General features: G+C 48.2%; 1 protein-coding gene across 3 annotated transcripts in view; it reads right to left on the bottom strand.

Annotated features, from left to right (window-relative positions):
• The window catches only part of SHLD1 (shieldin complex subunit 1), an 82,099-nt gene extending 67,160 nt beyond the window's left edge, over positions 1-14,939 (bottom strand). For 2 of the 3 annotated variants that reach the window (XM_040980985.1, XM_040980986.1), the window contains exons 1-2: positions 14,892-14,939; positions 5,416-5,597 (exon numbers count right to left, since the gene is read on the bottom strand). In XM_040980985.1, coding sequence (XP_040836919.1) covers positions 5,416-5,593 — 178 coding nt within the window. In that variant the 5' untranslated portion in view covers positions 5,594-5,597; positions 14,892-14,939. Of the gene's footprint in view, positions 1-1,156; positions 1,648-5,415; positions 5,598-14,891 lie in introns of those variants that run through there. The other variant, XM_040980987.1, reaches the window with a different exon arrangement.
• Positions 14,940-15,365: the final 426 nt, after the last annotated feature.

Raw genomic sequence — 15,365 nt, forward strand, 5'->3', positions numbered from 1 at the left:
CCCCTACCCCTCAGCTTCCCTGTTTCCACCTGCCACACTCTTCCGGTTCTGAGACAGCTATGTTTTGAGCCAAGCACAAGCTTCAGAGATGTGGCCAACAACGTGCTTCACTGAGTGAGGACCAGGCTGGGGACAGACCAATGCAGGGTTACCATGAATGACTACGTAACTAGCTCTCTTTGACCGAATTCATCACTCCCTACTTCGCTTTCCAACGACACCATCACCAGCAAGAATCGCCAACTGGCTTGCGAACAGAATGTGTGAAGAACCTGAAGCAGAATGGAAGCCACGAGAATGCCGACCAAGATCAATGTGAAGGCCGCCATGCTTGTGCACAAACAACAGCTGCCAAGTTATCAGGAGTTATCAGGGGTTCAAAGGCTGATAGACTGCCGCAGGGGTAGAAGAGGCAGAAGCCCAAACCACAGCTACTTATGAACGTGCAATGATGCGAAGAACAAAGATCCAACTCCCAAATGGAAAAGCAAGAATTCAGGCCCCCAGGCAACTGTAAGAAACTTCGAGGTTGATCCCTTGCCAGCTTTGTCGCCTAGTGTTAAGCGGCCATCTGTGACACAGGCATCCCAGACGGGTGCTGGTTTGAGACCCACATGCTCCCCTTCCAATCCAGATCCTGCAAATGTGCCTGACAAGGCAATAGAAGATGGTCCAAGTGCTCAGGTTCCTGCTGTGTACGTGGGAGAACTGCCGGGAGATCCAGGCTTGCTGGCATTGTTCTGGGCCACTCACAATTATCACAGCCATGTGGGGATTGAACCAGCACATGAAAAATCTCTCTCTGTGTAACTCTCCTGATTTGTTTTTATAAGTAATCCCTCATAAGAGGGTGTCCTGGGGGGCCGGCACCATGGCATAGAAAGCTAAATCAGCCTGTGGCGCTGGCATCCCATACGGCCACATAAGTACTGGTTCATCTTCCGGCAGCTCCACTTCTGATCCAGTTCTCTGGTTGCAGCCTCTGCGCTTAAAGCAGTGAAGGATGGCCCAAAGCCTTAGGACTCTGCACATCCATGGAAGACCCAGAACTAACTCCTGGCTCCTGGCTGCTAACATCCCAGCTCCAGCTGTTGTGACCACTTGGGAAGTGAACCAGTGGTTGGAAGATCTCTCTGTCTCTCCTTCTCTCTGTAACTGTGCCTTTCAGATAAAAACAAAATAGATCTTAAAAAAATAAATAAAGGAAAGGAACCTTAAAAGCTTGCAACGTAAGTCCCTGAATCTCAGGAACGTCAGAGAAGCAGCGCCCTCCTCACTGACGACCCCCACGCTAAACCTCCCCTTCTACCTGCCCCTTGATTCCCAAAACTTCATTAGTTTTTCAAATTAAGGCAACACGTAAGGTTACAGGTAGCTATTTGTATTTTCGTCTAAGTTTCAGATAGCGTTGAGAGATTCTGAAAACAGATTCCAGCACGCGCTGATCATCTGAGAGAAGGAGAGGAAGGAAAGTGGCAAGTGAGAGCTGGGGGCAGAAGGGCACAGCACAGAATGACTCACCTGGCCACAGGGCGTGCGCTGCACCTGGCTCCTACCTCGGCAGCTTGGGGCAGGACGTACCCTGACAGCCGTTTATGACTAACAGTTCTGCTGAGTCTCTATCAGTCACACGTCCTGACTCCTGACCTGGGAAGCAGAAGAGACCTGGCCACCTGTCGTTCCAAGATTAGGGGGCCAAGTTTAGGCTTCACCTCTCTCAGCGGTATGTATGATTCCCATTCCTTTCACAGGGAAGTTCCTCAAGGTCCTTAAACCAGCCTGCAGCCTCACATCACGGTCAGAGAGATGAAAGACTTTCCAATGCCATGATGAACTTTAGCCCCACATCTATACGGATCTACCTCAATGAAATAATGGTGTCAGAGGTTAACATCTGGGCATTTGTTAGTCATACAAGTGTTTACTGAGTACCTGCTTTCCTGGAATTGATATTCCAGTGGGAGGAGGTAATTAAATGGAATGGGTAAATACAGGTAGCCAAGTGGAAGGGGCAGAAGCTGGGTACAACAGTCGAGGCACTGCTTGGGACAGCCCCACATGCCATGCCGGAGGACCTGGCTTGGCGGCTCGCTCTACTTTCAATTCCAGTTGACTCTAATGCGCACCCTGGGAGGCAGATGGCTTGAGTACTGGAGACCCTGCCATCCTCACCAGAGATCAAGACGGAGTTACGGGTCCTAGCTTCAAACTAGCCCAGCCCTGACATTTGTAGCATTTGGGAACTTCAAATAAATAGTTTTTATAAAGATGTAGCAATCATACCTATAAAGTACCAATAGGACTAACTACTGCGGAAAAGAATGTAAGGAGCTGGCATTGAGGCTTGAAAGAAAGGAAGGGAGGGAGGGAGGGAAGGAGGAAGGAAGGAAGAAAGAGAGAGAGGGCCGGCACAGTAGCCTAGCAGCTAAAGTCCTCGCCTTGTATGTACCAGGATCCCATATCGACGCCGGTTCTAATCCCGGTGGCCCAGCTTTCCATCCAGCTCCCTGCCTGTGGCCTGGGAAAGCAGTCGAAGGCAGCCCAAAGACTGGGGACCCTGCACTTGCATGGGAGACCGGGAAGAAGCTCCTGGCTCCTGGCTTCAGATTGGTGCAGCTCTGGCTGTTGTGGCCACTTGGGGAGTGAATCAGTGGACAGAAGATCTTCCTCACTGTCTCTCCTCCTTTCCATATATCTGACTTTCCAATAAAAATAACAAAAAAATAAATATTGAAAGAAGGAAAGAAAGGAAGAAAGAAAAAAAGGGAGAGAAAGAAAAGAAAGAAAGAAAGAAAGAAAGAAAGAAAGAAAGAAAGAAAGAAAGAAAGAAAGAAAGAAAGAAAGAAAGAAAGAAAGAAAAGGCCGCCTGTGACATCAGCATCCTGTTTGGGTGCCGGCTTGTGTCTCAGCTGCTCTACTGGCAATCCATCTCCCGGTTAACGTCCTGGGGAAAGCAGTAAAAGACAGTCTGAGGGTTTGGGCCCCTATTGAACTACATGTGAGATCTAAAAGAAGCTTCTGGCTTCAGCCCAGCCCAGTTCCGGTTTTATGGTCTTCTGGGGAGTGAACCATGGATAGAAGATTCTATCTCTGTGTGTGTGTCTCTCTCTCTCTCTCTAACTCTTTCAAATCAATCTTTTTTAAAGATTTTTTTTTATTGGAAATCAGATTTACAGAGAGAAGGAAAGACACAGAGAAAGATCTTCCATCCACTGCTTCACTCCCCAAGTGGCCACAATAACTGCAGCCGAGCCAATCCGAAGCCAGGAGCCGAGTACAGGGTCCCATGCTCTACTGCTTTCCCAGACCGCAAGCAGGGAGCTGGATGGGAAGTGGCGCATCTGGGACATGAACTTACACCTATGTGGATTCTGGTACATGCAATGTGAGGACTTCAACCACTAGGCTACCACACTGGGCCCAAATAAGTCTTTTAAACTAGAAGAAGGAAGAGTAGAAAGCCAAAGAGGAGGAGAAAGAGAAGAAATCTGGAAAGGAAGTGTCAGTGGGAGGTGGGTGAGCTGGTCCCTAAACCCAGGAGGCGAGGGTAGGCCTCCAAGATAGCTGAGCACACAGGGCAGAAGGTTCAGCTGCTGTGGAAGAGGCACAGCTGGGCGGGCAGAGCCCATGGAAGGAATGCAAATGGCAGGAGATGAGGTGAGAGATGTGGCAGGTGCACAGCCTAGAGAACACAGGTCCTCTGGGAAAGACGGTGGCATACACCGTGAGGTAGATGAGAAGGCCCATCTGGTTGATAGCCTACAGTGCCCTTCCGGTTGCTGCTGAGAAGAGCTTATGGGGGATAAGGCCAGATGTGGAAAAGCTACGGAGAAGGCAGCAATAATAATGCACTAAAGGGATGCGAGTGCTTCGGGTCAGGGTGGTAGAAGTGGAACTGGCCAAGACTGCTTCAACTCTAGTTTATCCTACCAGTAGAGGGGGAACAATGTGCTGATGACCTGGATGTCAAGTTTAAAAGCAAAAAGCTGAGGATGACTCCGAGGTTTTTGCTAAGGGAACAGAAGGATACCAAAGCTCCTTTTCAGCTGAGAAAACCTCAAGGCACAGGTGCGTAGTGGCGGGGGAGGACTGGGAAGGAGGTGGAGGAATTACGAATTTGCCTTACGATGTGCCAAATGTAACAAGTCCAACAGAAGTCAAACAATGACGTCAAGGGCACAGATGGTCTAAATGTCAGCCTACAGGTCCAAGCCGGAGACAGAAACTTGGAAGTGAGCAAGGCAGTAGGGGGTATTTAAGGTCCCCCTACTGGGTAAGGTCACTCAGGGAGTGATGACAAGAGAAGCAATTTGAGAAATTGGCACTAAAGTCTCTAACCTTAAAGGTTAGAGAGATAAAAGGGAACTGGCAACAGAGAGAGCTCAAACAGGAACGTGAGCATCATGAGCGCCTCCCCGCCAGAAGCCCAGAGGACCAAGGATTCAGAAAGAGAAGGTCAGAGAGACAGTCCTCTGCGGGCAGCCTGGAAGGAGCTCCTGGCTCCTGGCTTCGGCTCGTCCTCGCTGGCTGCTGTGGGCCATTTTAGAAACCGCACCTGCAGTTGGAGGATCTCTGTCTCTTTCTGTCTCTCCCTCTCTTTATGTTTCATAGAAACAAAAATAAACATGAAAAATGTATACACGCAGAATTTAGATTTCTTACTAGGAACAACAAGTTCAACAACAATACTGACGGAGTACCCTGCAAACGTTGTGACGAATACTTCACCTTGTCCCCAGAGTAAAACCTGCTTTCTACAAAGCCACTGTGTAGATGACTCAGCTTAGCGGGGTCACGCAGCAGGTCCCAAATCACAAGGCCAGAAGGCAACACGCCAGACTTTTGATCCAGGTTTGTGGACCTCAGGATGGGGCAACGAAGGAACAAGAGAGGGGCCTTACAAATGGATGTGGTCACTGCCTATCGCGGGAAATGATCAGTACGTTCCGATAACAGATTATCAGCCCATTCAGTTAAGCGAACTTGCAGAGATGTTGTTACTGAAACCGAGAGTACACTTCCTGAGAAAATACTGAAATATTACAGCTAGCTGCCACCCGTAACAGGGCTAGGCTGCTACTTTCTGAAGTTTGGAAAGAACAATATACAATGAACAATTCTGTGATCTTTGTTGGAGCCAGTGTCCCCTTGCCTTTGAATGCACTTGGATTACGATCAGAAAGGCAGTTGGACATTAAAAAAAAAAAAAGGCGCCAGGAAACAGCTGCATATGACTGTTAGAACAGGGAGAGAGGCGGCTGTCCCAAGTCTTCAGTCACCCCCACACCCTAACAACCCCACTCAGGTGAAGTGCTTCCCTGCCTAAGATAAACTGTCACGCCTCGGAGTCGGCCACGGCACACCAACAAGGCCAGGTTTTCTGTGTAGTTCCTGTTATTCCGCTCTGATCATTACCTGGATCCACATCAGAAGAGCAAGGAAAAGACTGGAATTCCACAGGAGCCAAAGCTTTGCTGCTGGGCTCCTGGCTGGGTCTCTGCAGCACGAAATGGCTGATGTCATAGGTAGAAGGCAGCTCCAACACACAGCTCTCCGGGGACAGGCTCCCTGCGGCGGCTTCCTGGGCTGCCATGGTCCTGCCACAGGCAGAAAAAGAAACAGATCAGAATGAAAAATTCAACACAGAAGGTTCTACGTGGCAGGAGGTTTCACAGGGGCCACAGCTGGAACGATCCTAAGAATCTTAAAGTTCAAATAGCAGTAAGACCCGAACGATTTCCTTTTCCATGAACGGTTTTACATTCTTTACTTTGACCCAAAATTCATGAAAGAAAAACCCCAAGCACAAAGAAAGCATTAGTCATTTGATGTGAAAAGGGGAAAGGCTCAATTCTACAGTATGCCCCTCACAACGTACATAAAATATTATATCACACTGCCATTCAAGGGCTGTAAGAATATTTGATGATGGCCAGGGGAAATGTTTATGACATATTAAATGTAAAACACTTCAAAATTATAGATAGGATTTTATAAAATAAAATATTGTGTGGGGGACGCTATGTGGCTCTAAGTGGTCCAGATACTATTTGGGGTGTCATACTGGAGTGCCTGGGTGCTGGTGCTGCTCCCCACTTCTGATTCCAGCTTCCTAATAAAGCTTTCCCTGGGAGGTAGTAACTGATGGCTCAAGTATTAGGGTCCCTGCCACCCACATAAGAGATAGAGACTGGGGCCAGGCATAGTAGCTTAGCAGCAAAAGGCCTCGCCTTACAACTGCCGGGATCCCACATGGGTGTCAGATCAAGTCCAGGCTGCTCTACTTCCCATCCAGCTCCCTGCTTGTGGCCTGGGGGAGCAGTCAAGGATGGCCCCAAAGCCTTGGGACCCTGCGCCCACATGGGAGACCTGGAGGAAGCTCCTGGCTCCTGGCTTCGGATTGGCTCTGCTCCAGCAACTGCGGTCACTTGGGGAGTGGATCAGCAGATGGAGGATCTTCCTCTCTGTCTCTCCTCCTCTCTGTATATCTGACTGCAATAAAAATACAGCTTAGAGAGAGAGAGAGAGAGAGAGAAAGAGAGAAAACCAGCCTGTCTCTGTTTTTCAAATTAAAACATTTAAAAAGATTCTTTGGTTTATTTGAAAGTCAGAGTTCCAGAGAAAGGGGGAGAGACAGGCCTTCATCTGCTGGTTCACTCCCCAAGTGACCTCAGCAGCCAGGGCTGGGCCAGCCCAAAGCCAGCAGCCAGGTGATTCTTCCGGGTCTCCGTGTGGGTCAAGGGGCCCAAGCACTTGGGCCACTTTTGCTGTTTTCTCCATACCATTCGTTAGCAAGGAACTGGATCAGAAGTAGAGCAGCCAGGATATGGACTGGAGTTCATTGGAGATGCCCATTTTATAGGCAACAATTTTTACCTGCTAGGCCACAGAGCCAGCCCCAGAAAAAAAAAAGTTTTAATAAAAACATAAAATATTGGGCCTGGCACAATGGCTCAGTGGCTAACTCCCTTCTTTGCTTTACAAGTGCCAGGAGCCCACATGGTTGCCGATTCATATCCCAGCTGCTCCACTTCCATCCAGTTCCTTGCTTGTGGTCTGGGAAAGCAGTCAAGGATGGCCCTAAGCCTGGGACCCTGCACCTGCATGGGAGACCTGGGCGAGGCTCCTGATTCCTGGTTTCAGATTGGCTCAGCTCTGGCCCTTGCGACCAGTTGGCGGGAGGATGAACCAACAGATAGAAGATATTCCTCTCTATCTCCTTCTCTCTGTAAATAGCCTGCCTTTCCATAAAAACAAAAAAACAAATCTTCAAAAAATAAAATATCATGTGTGGGATGTATCTGTGTGTATGTGTGCGTCAGGTACAGAGACATAAAGATAGGAGAAAGTCCAGCTGAGTAGCTCCCAGCTGAATTTCAGAAGTTATCCGGGTAGTGAAAGAACAGGTCAATCGTATTCTTCCCCATGGCCTACTCAAACATACCTCTACTTGATTATTCAACAGGCCAGGCCTGCCATCGGGCACTGGAAGACTAAGGTGAACACCACAGATCCTCCCGCTGCGCGTTCACACCTCGGGGTTTTCCGAACACAGAGACACATCCTATCAACAGAGTGAGTCAAGACCAAGAGGTTCTTAGGAGGTGCCGGGCAGACCAGGCCAGGACTGGAAGAAAAGCATGAACTTGAACAAGGCCGGTCTGAACAAGCAGGGCGGCATGGAAGAGGTTATACACTGAGCAAGCGGGGAGGGACAGAGCCTGTGTCAGCTGGAACCATTCGCCTCCTGCGGCAGCGCTGGCTGGGAAGCGACTAAGGCCGAACTGCTGTCAGCAACCTGGATCTGAAACTCTCTCCGAGATCCAGGAACCAAAAAGATAGCTGGCTGAGGCATTGGAACATCTGTTTAAAACCGATGTTCCTGCTCTTCCTGGGCCCACCTCTACCTGTGTAGTGTTAGATCGTCACCCGTGAGAGAGACGTGGACTGAGTTCCTGCTTCAGTTTCCCTGGTCACTGCAAACTTGTGTAAAGTGAATCAGCAGATCAAAGTTTCTTCACTCCCGCATGCTCTTGCTCTTAAAGTTTTTCTTAAAAAGAATATATTTAGGGGACCCGGTACAGTAGCCTAAGGGCTAAATCCTCATCTTGCACACGTCGGGATCCCATATGGGTCCCAGTTCAAATTCTAGCTGTTCCACTTCCCATCCAGCTCCTTGCTTGTGGTTTGGGAAAGTAGTGGAGGATGGCCCAAAGCCTTGGGACCCTGCACCCACGTGGGAGACCTGGAAGAAGCTCCTGGCTCCTGGCTTGAGATCAGCTTCAGCTCCAGCCATTGCGTTCACTGAGGGAGTGACCCATGGATGGAAAATCTTTCTCTATGCCTTTCCTTCTCTCTATAAATATGACTTTCCAATAAAAAGTAAATCCTTTTAAAAAAGAAAAGGAATATATTTAGGAAGTAAAGTGAGAAGAGGACCTAAGAACGAGATGGAGAAAGAGGAGCTGAGAAGTAGGCATGGTGGCTCAGTGCGTTAGACCAGCACTTGGCTGCCAGCATCCCAAGCAGGGTGCCAGCTGGAGTCCTAGCTGCTCCGCTTAGGATCCAGCTTCCTGCTACTGTAGCCCGGGAAGCAGCAGGTCCCTGGGTTCCTGGGCAGCAGGTGGCTTGAGTTCCTGCCACCTCATAGGAAAGAGACTTAGATGAAATGTAGAGCTTCTGGCTTCTGCCTAGCCCAGCCTCGGCTGTCCCAGGCATTCATGGAGTCAATCAGCAGAAGAGAAATCTCTCTCTCTCTGCTTTTCCAATAGGTGAAAATGAATCAACACTGCTTAACATAACTTCTTAAAAAAAAAAAAAAAGGCAACTGAAGGAAAGCTGAGATCTCTGAGCAAAGAGTTTTGGTGACAAGTGACTGTCAACTGAGTTACAGAAGTTAAAGAGACAGAACAGTTTGGGAAAAGACAGTATTCCAAATCGAGGAGCAGTATGCAGCTGCTAACAAAACAGGACATGAGCGATCTCAGAGGCACAAGTCTGAGGGCGGCGATTCCGGAATAACATGAGCAGTACAACAGTAAGACAAACTCACATTTGCAGAGGAAGATCCCAGGCCCCGGGAGCCGCCTCTGCAGTAACCCTCGGAGGCAGGAAATACTACCGTCTCTCTCATTCACAGAGAGAAGTAAGTCACCCTGGACACATCTAGCAAGCAGCGCAGCCTGGAGTCACCAGGCCCGAGGCCCACACTGCCTGCTCTGCCTACAGTTCCCTCCATACTGCAGACTAAGCCAGCATTTGATCAGGCAAAGACAGAGCTCCTATCAAAACAGATCCACAGAAAAGTCTGGCAAGCTCCTTCTTGTCTGAGGACACCTGGCCACGTGCTGCTCGGGCACTCACACAGGCAGCGTGAGTCCAAGTGACAGCCGGCTGCTCCTGAGGGGAGTGGAGCGACCAAGGTCCCAGAGAGGCGAGAACACCCTGTCTCTTGGCATGTGCCTTACTAACCAGCCAGGCCATGGTTTCAGCAAACATCTCTGTGGCAGGCTGCCCCTTCTCTCCTCACGTTACCTAACCCTGTGCTCTGGAGGCTTCTGGAAGGGAACAAACAAGTCAACGAATGACATCAGCCCACTCTGCCTGCTAAGAAGTGAACCACTGGCTGAGGTGTCTTGAGTGACAGAGTGAATAGAACATTCTGGTTTACCAGTATGCTCTGCTGAACATTGGTTGAGTGGAAATGTTAATACTTGTCATTTCTGCACTCGTAGAATCCCGTCTCATAAGAGCACTTCAGAGGGCCTGGTGTGGTTGCCTAGCGGCTAAAGTCCTCACCCTGAACACGCTGGGATCCCAATCAGGTGTCGATTCTAATCCCTGTGGCTCTACTTCCCATCCAGCTCCCTGCTTGTGGCCTGGAAAGGCAGTCGAGGACGGCCCAAAGCCTTGGGATCCTGCACCTGCATGGGAGACCTGGAGGAAGCTCCTGGCTCCTGGCTTCTGATTGGTGCAACACCAGCCGCTGTGGCTGCTTGGGGAGTAAATCATCGGATGGAAGATCTTCCTCTCTGTATATCTGACTTTGCAATAAAAATAAATAAATCTTTAACAACAACAAAAGATCACTTCAGAAAGTTGATGGAAAACCGAATTAAAAAAGTTTATTTTGGGGTGGCCATTTGGAAAGCAGCTATGCTCACCACTATACCACCAACGCCTACAAGGGGTGGCCATTTGGCCTATCAGGTAAGCCACTGCTTGGGGAGACCCACATCCCACATCGGGCTGCTTGGGTTCAAGTCCAGGTTCGGCTCCTGACGTCAGCTGCCTGGGATGCAGCAGTAATGGTTCAAGTACTTGGGTCCTGTCACCCACCTCGGAAACCCAGGCTGAGTTCCGGCTCTGGGCTCGGCTGGCCCCGGCCTGGCCACTGTGGGCACTTAGCAAGTGAACCAAAGGATGGGTGCCCTCTCTAAACATCCTTCTCTTGTTCTTGTTCTCTTTCTGCCCCTCTAACAAACAAACAAACAAAATTTTTTTTTAATTTAAACACATTTATTTTGGTGCAAAAAAAATTAATTCATGCATTATTATTTTGCAATACACATTTTGCGAAAACCTCTTGCAGACCCCACATATCCAAGGATTTCAAAATTATTTTGCATCAAAATAAATGTACAAGTCCCTTGTCCATGAAAACTTTTTGAAGAATCCTGGTATTCAATGCCAAATAGATCCAAAACTAGGCCCTAGATCAAAAACATATTAAAAAGAGATTTTTAAGAAATGCCCAGTGAAAGGCAGAAACCTTTTTCTTACCAAACACACACCCGTGCATATCAAGCCCATTGTTGGGGACCCAGTTTGTGCGCGCAGGAGCAAGCTGGCAAAGGGGCCCGGTGAGATCCCTGCTCGGAGCAGAACACAATGCCTTCTTCAACGTGCTTTCAGTATGCAGTCTAAACACCCCTTTGCAATGCTCGAGTCGGGCACCCCACTCCACGGAACATCCAGAAGGCAGCCGTACTCCTACTTTGCACAACCCCACAGGCAAAGTCTCAGCAGGGGCCACACAGCACAAGTAACTGAACTTCATTTACTTTGTTCAGTGAAGGCACCACCATCCCAGGATTGCACATCATTTCCAAATGTAAACAAAGAATTACACAGTGAACACGAAGTGGTCACCTCTCCCCCTCAATTAATTTACTATCATTTGCTTCATTGATCACCTAGCCAATGGTCTATCATGCATTAATCTTTTTTAAATACACATTTTCACTTATGTCTTTTTTTCCATTTCCTAATATAATAAAGGCTTCTGAGCTGGAATGTGGTACGATTCATTTGCATTTTCACATGCTCACTTTGGTAGCTGCATCTATATTAGAGACCATGCATAGCTCTACAGTAAGAGAAACCGAGGAATGTTTTAAAGATTTACTTATTTTCATTGGAGCAGCAGCTTTACAGAGAGAGAAGAGACAGAGGGAAAGATCTATCCGCTGGTTCACTCCCCAAGTGGTTGCAACAGCTAGAGCTGAGCCAACCCAAAGTCAGGAGCCAGGAGCTTCTTCCGGGTCTCCCACGTGGGTGCAGGGTCCCAAGGCTTTGGGCCGTCCTCGATTGCTTTCCCAGGCCACAAGCAGGGAGCTGGATGGGAAGTAGAGCAGCCAGAACTCAAATCTGAGATGCCACCACAGGCAGAGGATCATGCCGAGGCCCCCACGCTGTCACCTTTTTGGCTGTGTCCCTTTGCACAAATCATTTAACTTCAGCTTCATCTATAAAAACTACTATTTTATCTCTCAAGTATGCACAAATACATATTTACAAGGATGCATAAATACATATACAGAGAGAGTGAATGATAAAGTAAATGGGGCGAACAAGTTATTCTGGAGTTCCTTGTACTTTGTAAATTTTTGAAGGCATAAAATTACATCCAAATAAAAAGTTGTCAAGAATGAGAAAAAAATAAAACCCCATAATGTGTTATCTCCGGTTTGTCTGCCCCCTCCAAACTTCTCAGAAGAGCAGAAGACTGGCTTAGTTCCTCCATTTCACCAGCTCACCCACTGCACTGGACAACTTGCAGAAACTCATTCCAAGCAACACACCTTCCAGAAGCCCTTCTGCTGACTGCCCTCTCGCCTGCTCACCCTTTCCTAGCCCGCAGCTTCCCCTGGAATGTTCCTTGAGGCCTGACCCCCTGGCCTCTCCTCTCTTTTCCTCCTCTGAGACAGCGTGGCCACCCAGGAGCTTCGCTCTACCAAGCTGGCTGAGCTGGCCTCTGCCGCCTTCACCATCTCGGCTTCAGGCACACTCGGGACATTCCTCATGTGAACCCCGCATCAGGGCTGTACCGTCCTCTCTTGCATAACTCTGCTAAAAAATGCAGAGGAGGAAATACCGCCCAGTATGCTCTGTACTTTCAGTACTACGCTGACATCAAAACCAGAGGGAAAAAAAAAAAAATCACAAGAAACTACAGACCAATAGGAGGAGCACAAAACAAACTTCAATAGAGCATCTTAAAACCAAATCCGACGACAAGAAAAAGTATACACCATGACTAAGCAGAACTAAATTCCAAGAATTTAAATTTAATACCTGAAAATCAATTAATGTAAAGCATTACCTTAGTGGAACAAAGGACACACAAGCCAACACCCACAAACAGCTGCTGACAAAGTCTAACACCTTCCACGATTAAAACAACACAGAAACTCCTCAAGCTGATGTGGGGCCCTCTGAAAAGTCCACAGCTAAGCTCACACGTCAGGACCGGGCTGAAATCTCTCCCCTCTGATCACAAACAAGACAGCTGCTGCTCTGTCACTTCAGCTTTGCTCTGAAAGCTTTAAACAAGACGAGTCTTTAAGACAATAAAACGCATTCAGATTGGAAAGAGCAAGCCCACCTCAACAAAGCCATATCACAAACAGCAAACGGTAAAGACTTTGACAAAGAAGAACCAGCAGAACTTTAGTAAAAGGCGAGAGATTGATACGATCTGAAGAGAAACCAGATTATAAGCCAGCAGAACTAATAAGTTAAAGTTGCAGGATACAGGGGCTTTACTTATAAGAAAATTAAGAAATGATCTGAAGATAACATTTAAAGCACAATCCCAGGTGATGACATTGTGACGCAGCAGGCTGGGCTGCACAGCATTCCACAACACTTCAAGTCGCAGCTGCTCCACTCCCATTCCAGCTTCCTGCTAATATGCAAGACCAGTTGCATGGGCCCTGCCACTCACAGGGGAGACCCAGGGGGAGCTCCTGGCTTCTGGCTTCAGCCTGATCCACAGCTGGATGTTACAGCCATCTGGGAAGCAAGCTGACAGATGCAGGATCTTTATCTTTCCCCCTCTCTGCTTGTTCTTCTCTTCAAATACATAAATCTCCTTACAATACAATACAACGCTTAAGACTGTTAAGTGCAAGTCGTGACATGCACATTAGAAGCTATTTTTAAAAAGATGGATGAAATTAAAGATCTGAATAAATGAAAAGCCATTCCATGGTCACAAGTCAGACTTAATAACTGTTCCAAAACTTCATTGAAACCACAGGTGCCTGGCACATTGGTCACGTCCCACCCCCAGCCTCACCCCAAACCCTGAGGCACGCGCATCACGTATCAGAGTGCCTGGTTTAAATCCTGGCTCTTACACTTGTTAACTCAACTTTCTGCTGACACATTGAGAGGCAGTGGATGATAGCTCGAGTACTTGGGTCCCACCCCCGAGTCATGCGGGAGAGAGAATGAGGTTGCAGGCTCTGGCTCAGGTCTGGCCCAGTCGGACCGCTGCAAACTTTCTGAGAGTAAACCAGTAGATGAAAGATCTCTCTCTCTCTTCCCCATGTGGTCTCTCCCCTTCTTCCTGTTGTCTGTCTTTCAAATAAATAACATCTATTTTACAAACTCAGTGAAAATGTAAGGGACCTAGAATAAGCAAAACAATCTACAAGGAGAAAAAAAACTTCAAAATGCATCATAAAGCCAGTTACAGTGTGGAACTGGCAATGAGGACTGCCACACAGATGGATAAACAGAACTGAGTCCAGAGTAAGATCATACATTTACGGTCAACTGATGTCCCATAGGGCTCCTAGACAAATTGAAAGGCCAGTCTTTGCAACACAGTCCCAGTGCGTCTTCAGGTCCAAACATATAAAAGGAGGCGGGCGGGCATTGTGGGAAAAGTCTGGCAGTTCTTCAAAGGGTTAGACACAGAGCTTCGCTTTGATCAGGCAATCCCACTGCGGGATGTTTGCCCGGGAGAAATAGATATATGGCCACAGGATAACTAACTACACAAACACTCTTAGCTACATTCTACACAACAGTGAGTCAAAGTAACCCGAATTATCCATCGACTGCTGAACAGGTAAACAAAACACAGGATTCTCCATTCAGCTTTCAGTAGGCAAAGGAGTGACCACAAGGGACTCTGGACGACCCCCCTGCGAGAGAGGAGCCCGAACCCCAAGTCCACACCGACACAAACTGCACGTTCTGGGTCCGAGGAGTCAGGAAAAGCAGCGTGACCGCCAACGCGTGGGGGATTTCCCCAGGGTGACAGCAAACAGTCACCCCGGACACAAACCCAACGGACTTTGCATTTTAAATGAGGAAGCCATATGGTAGGAGAAGAGAAATTTCTCAAAAAGATATGTTTAAAAAAAAAAAAAAAAGCAGAGGAGCGGAATCTTTCCAACGCCCTGAATTGCGGAGGCTTCCCGGGGGACGCTGCCGCGCCAGGTGCAGGGACCGCTGAGGCGGCAGCGTCCCGAGCCAGGGCAGCCGCCACCTCCTCCCAGTTCTAGAAGCGGCCGGCTCCCGGCCCTTCCGCAGCCGCTGCCCAGTCCACTGCTCAGTCTGGTGGAGAAAACACTGACGGCCACGGGAACACTCACCACGCTGCCACCAGCGAAAGCCCAGAACCGGAAGTGGGACGCCATCTTTGTTTTGGGAAAGGAGAGATTTGAAAAAAAGTTCCCGAAATCATCCTTGCTGTGCGCTGGAAAAAATAAGTAGCAGGCAGGCGCGGCCATCTTGGTTGAGGGCATTTATCCAGCCCAGGCGAGTTTGTCTCCCTTGTTTATTTAGGCTGTTTCTACAGGAGGTTTATTGATATGGGCAATTGGTAGACAGTAAAAGAACGGAAAAATGTTTAAGTATTTTTAAAGTTAAATATTATATGAATAAAAATTAACTCAGAAGATGAAAATTAATGCCTGTAGGTGGTACCTATTCACAAACACCAGAAATGCAGGGCCACAGAAAAAACTAGAAAGGCAAAACTACAACACTTTGTTGTGATGAGCTCATTAGTGTCCAGAAAGGCTGGGGCCTGGCTTAAAGGACTGAAGAAAATAAAGTTAGAAGGG

Source organism: Ochotona curzoniae, unplaced genomic scaffold, assembly GCF_017591425.1.
Source record: "Ochotona curzoniae isolate NIBS_2020 unplaced genomic scaffold, NIBS_Ocur_1.0 contig_3520, whole genome shotgun sequence".
NCBI classification, from domain to species: Eukaryota; Metazoa; Chordata; class Mammalia; order Lagomorpha; family Ochotonidae; genus Ochotona; species Ochotona curzoniae.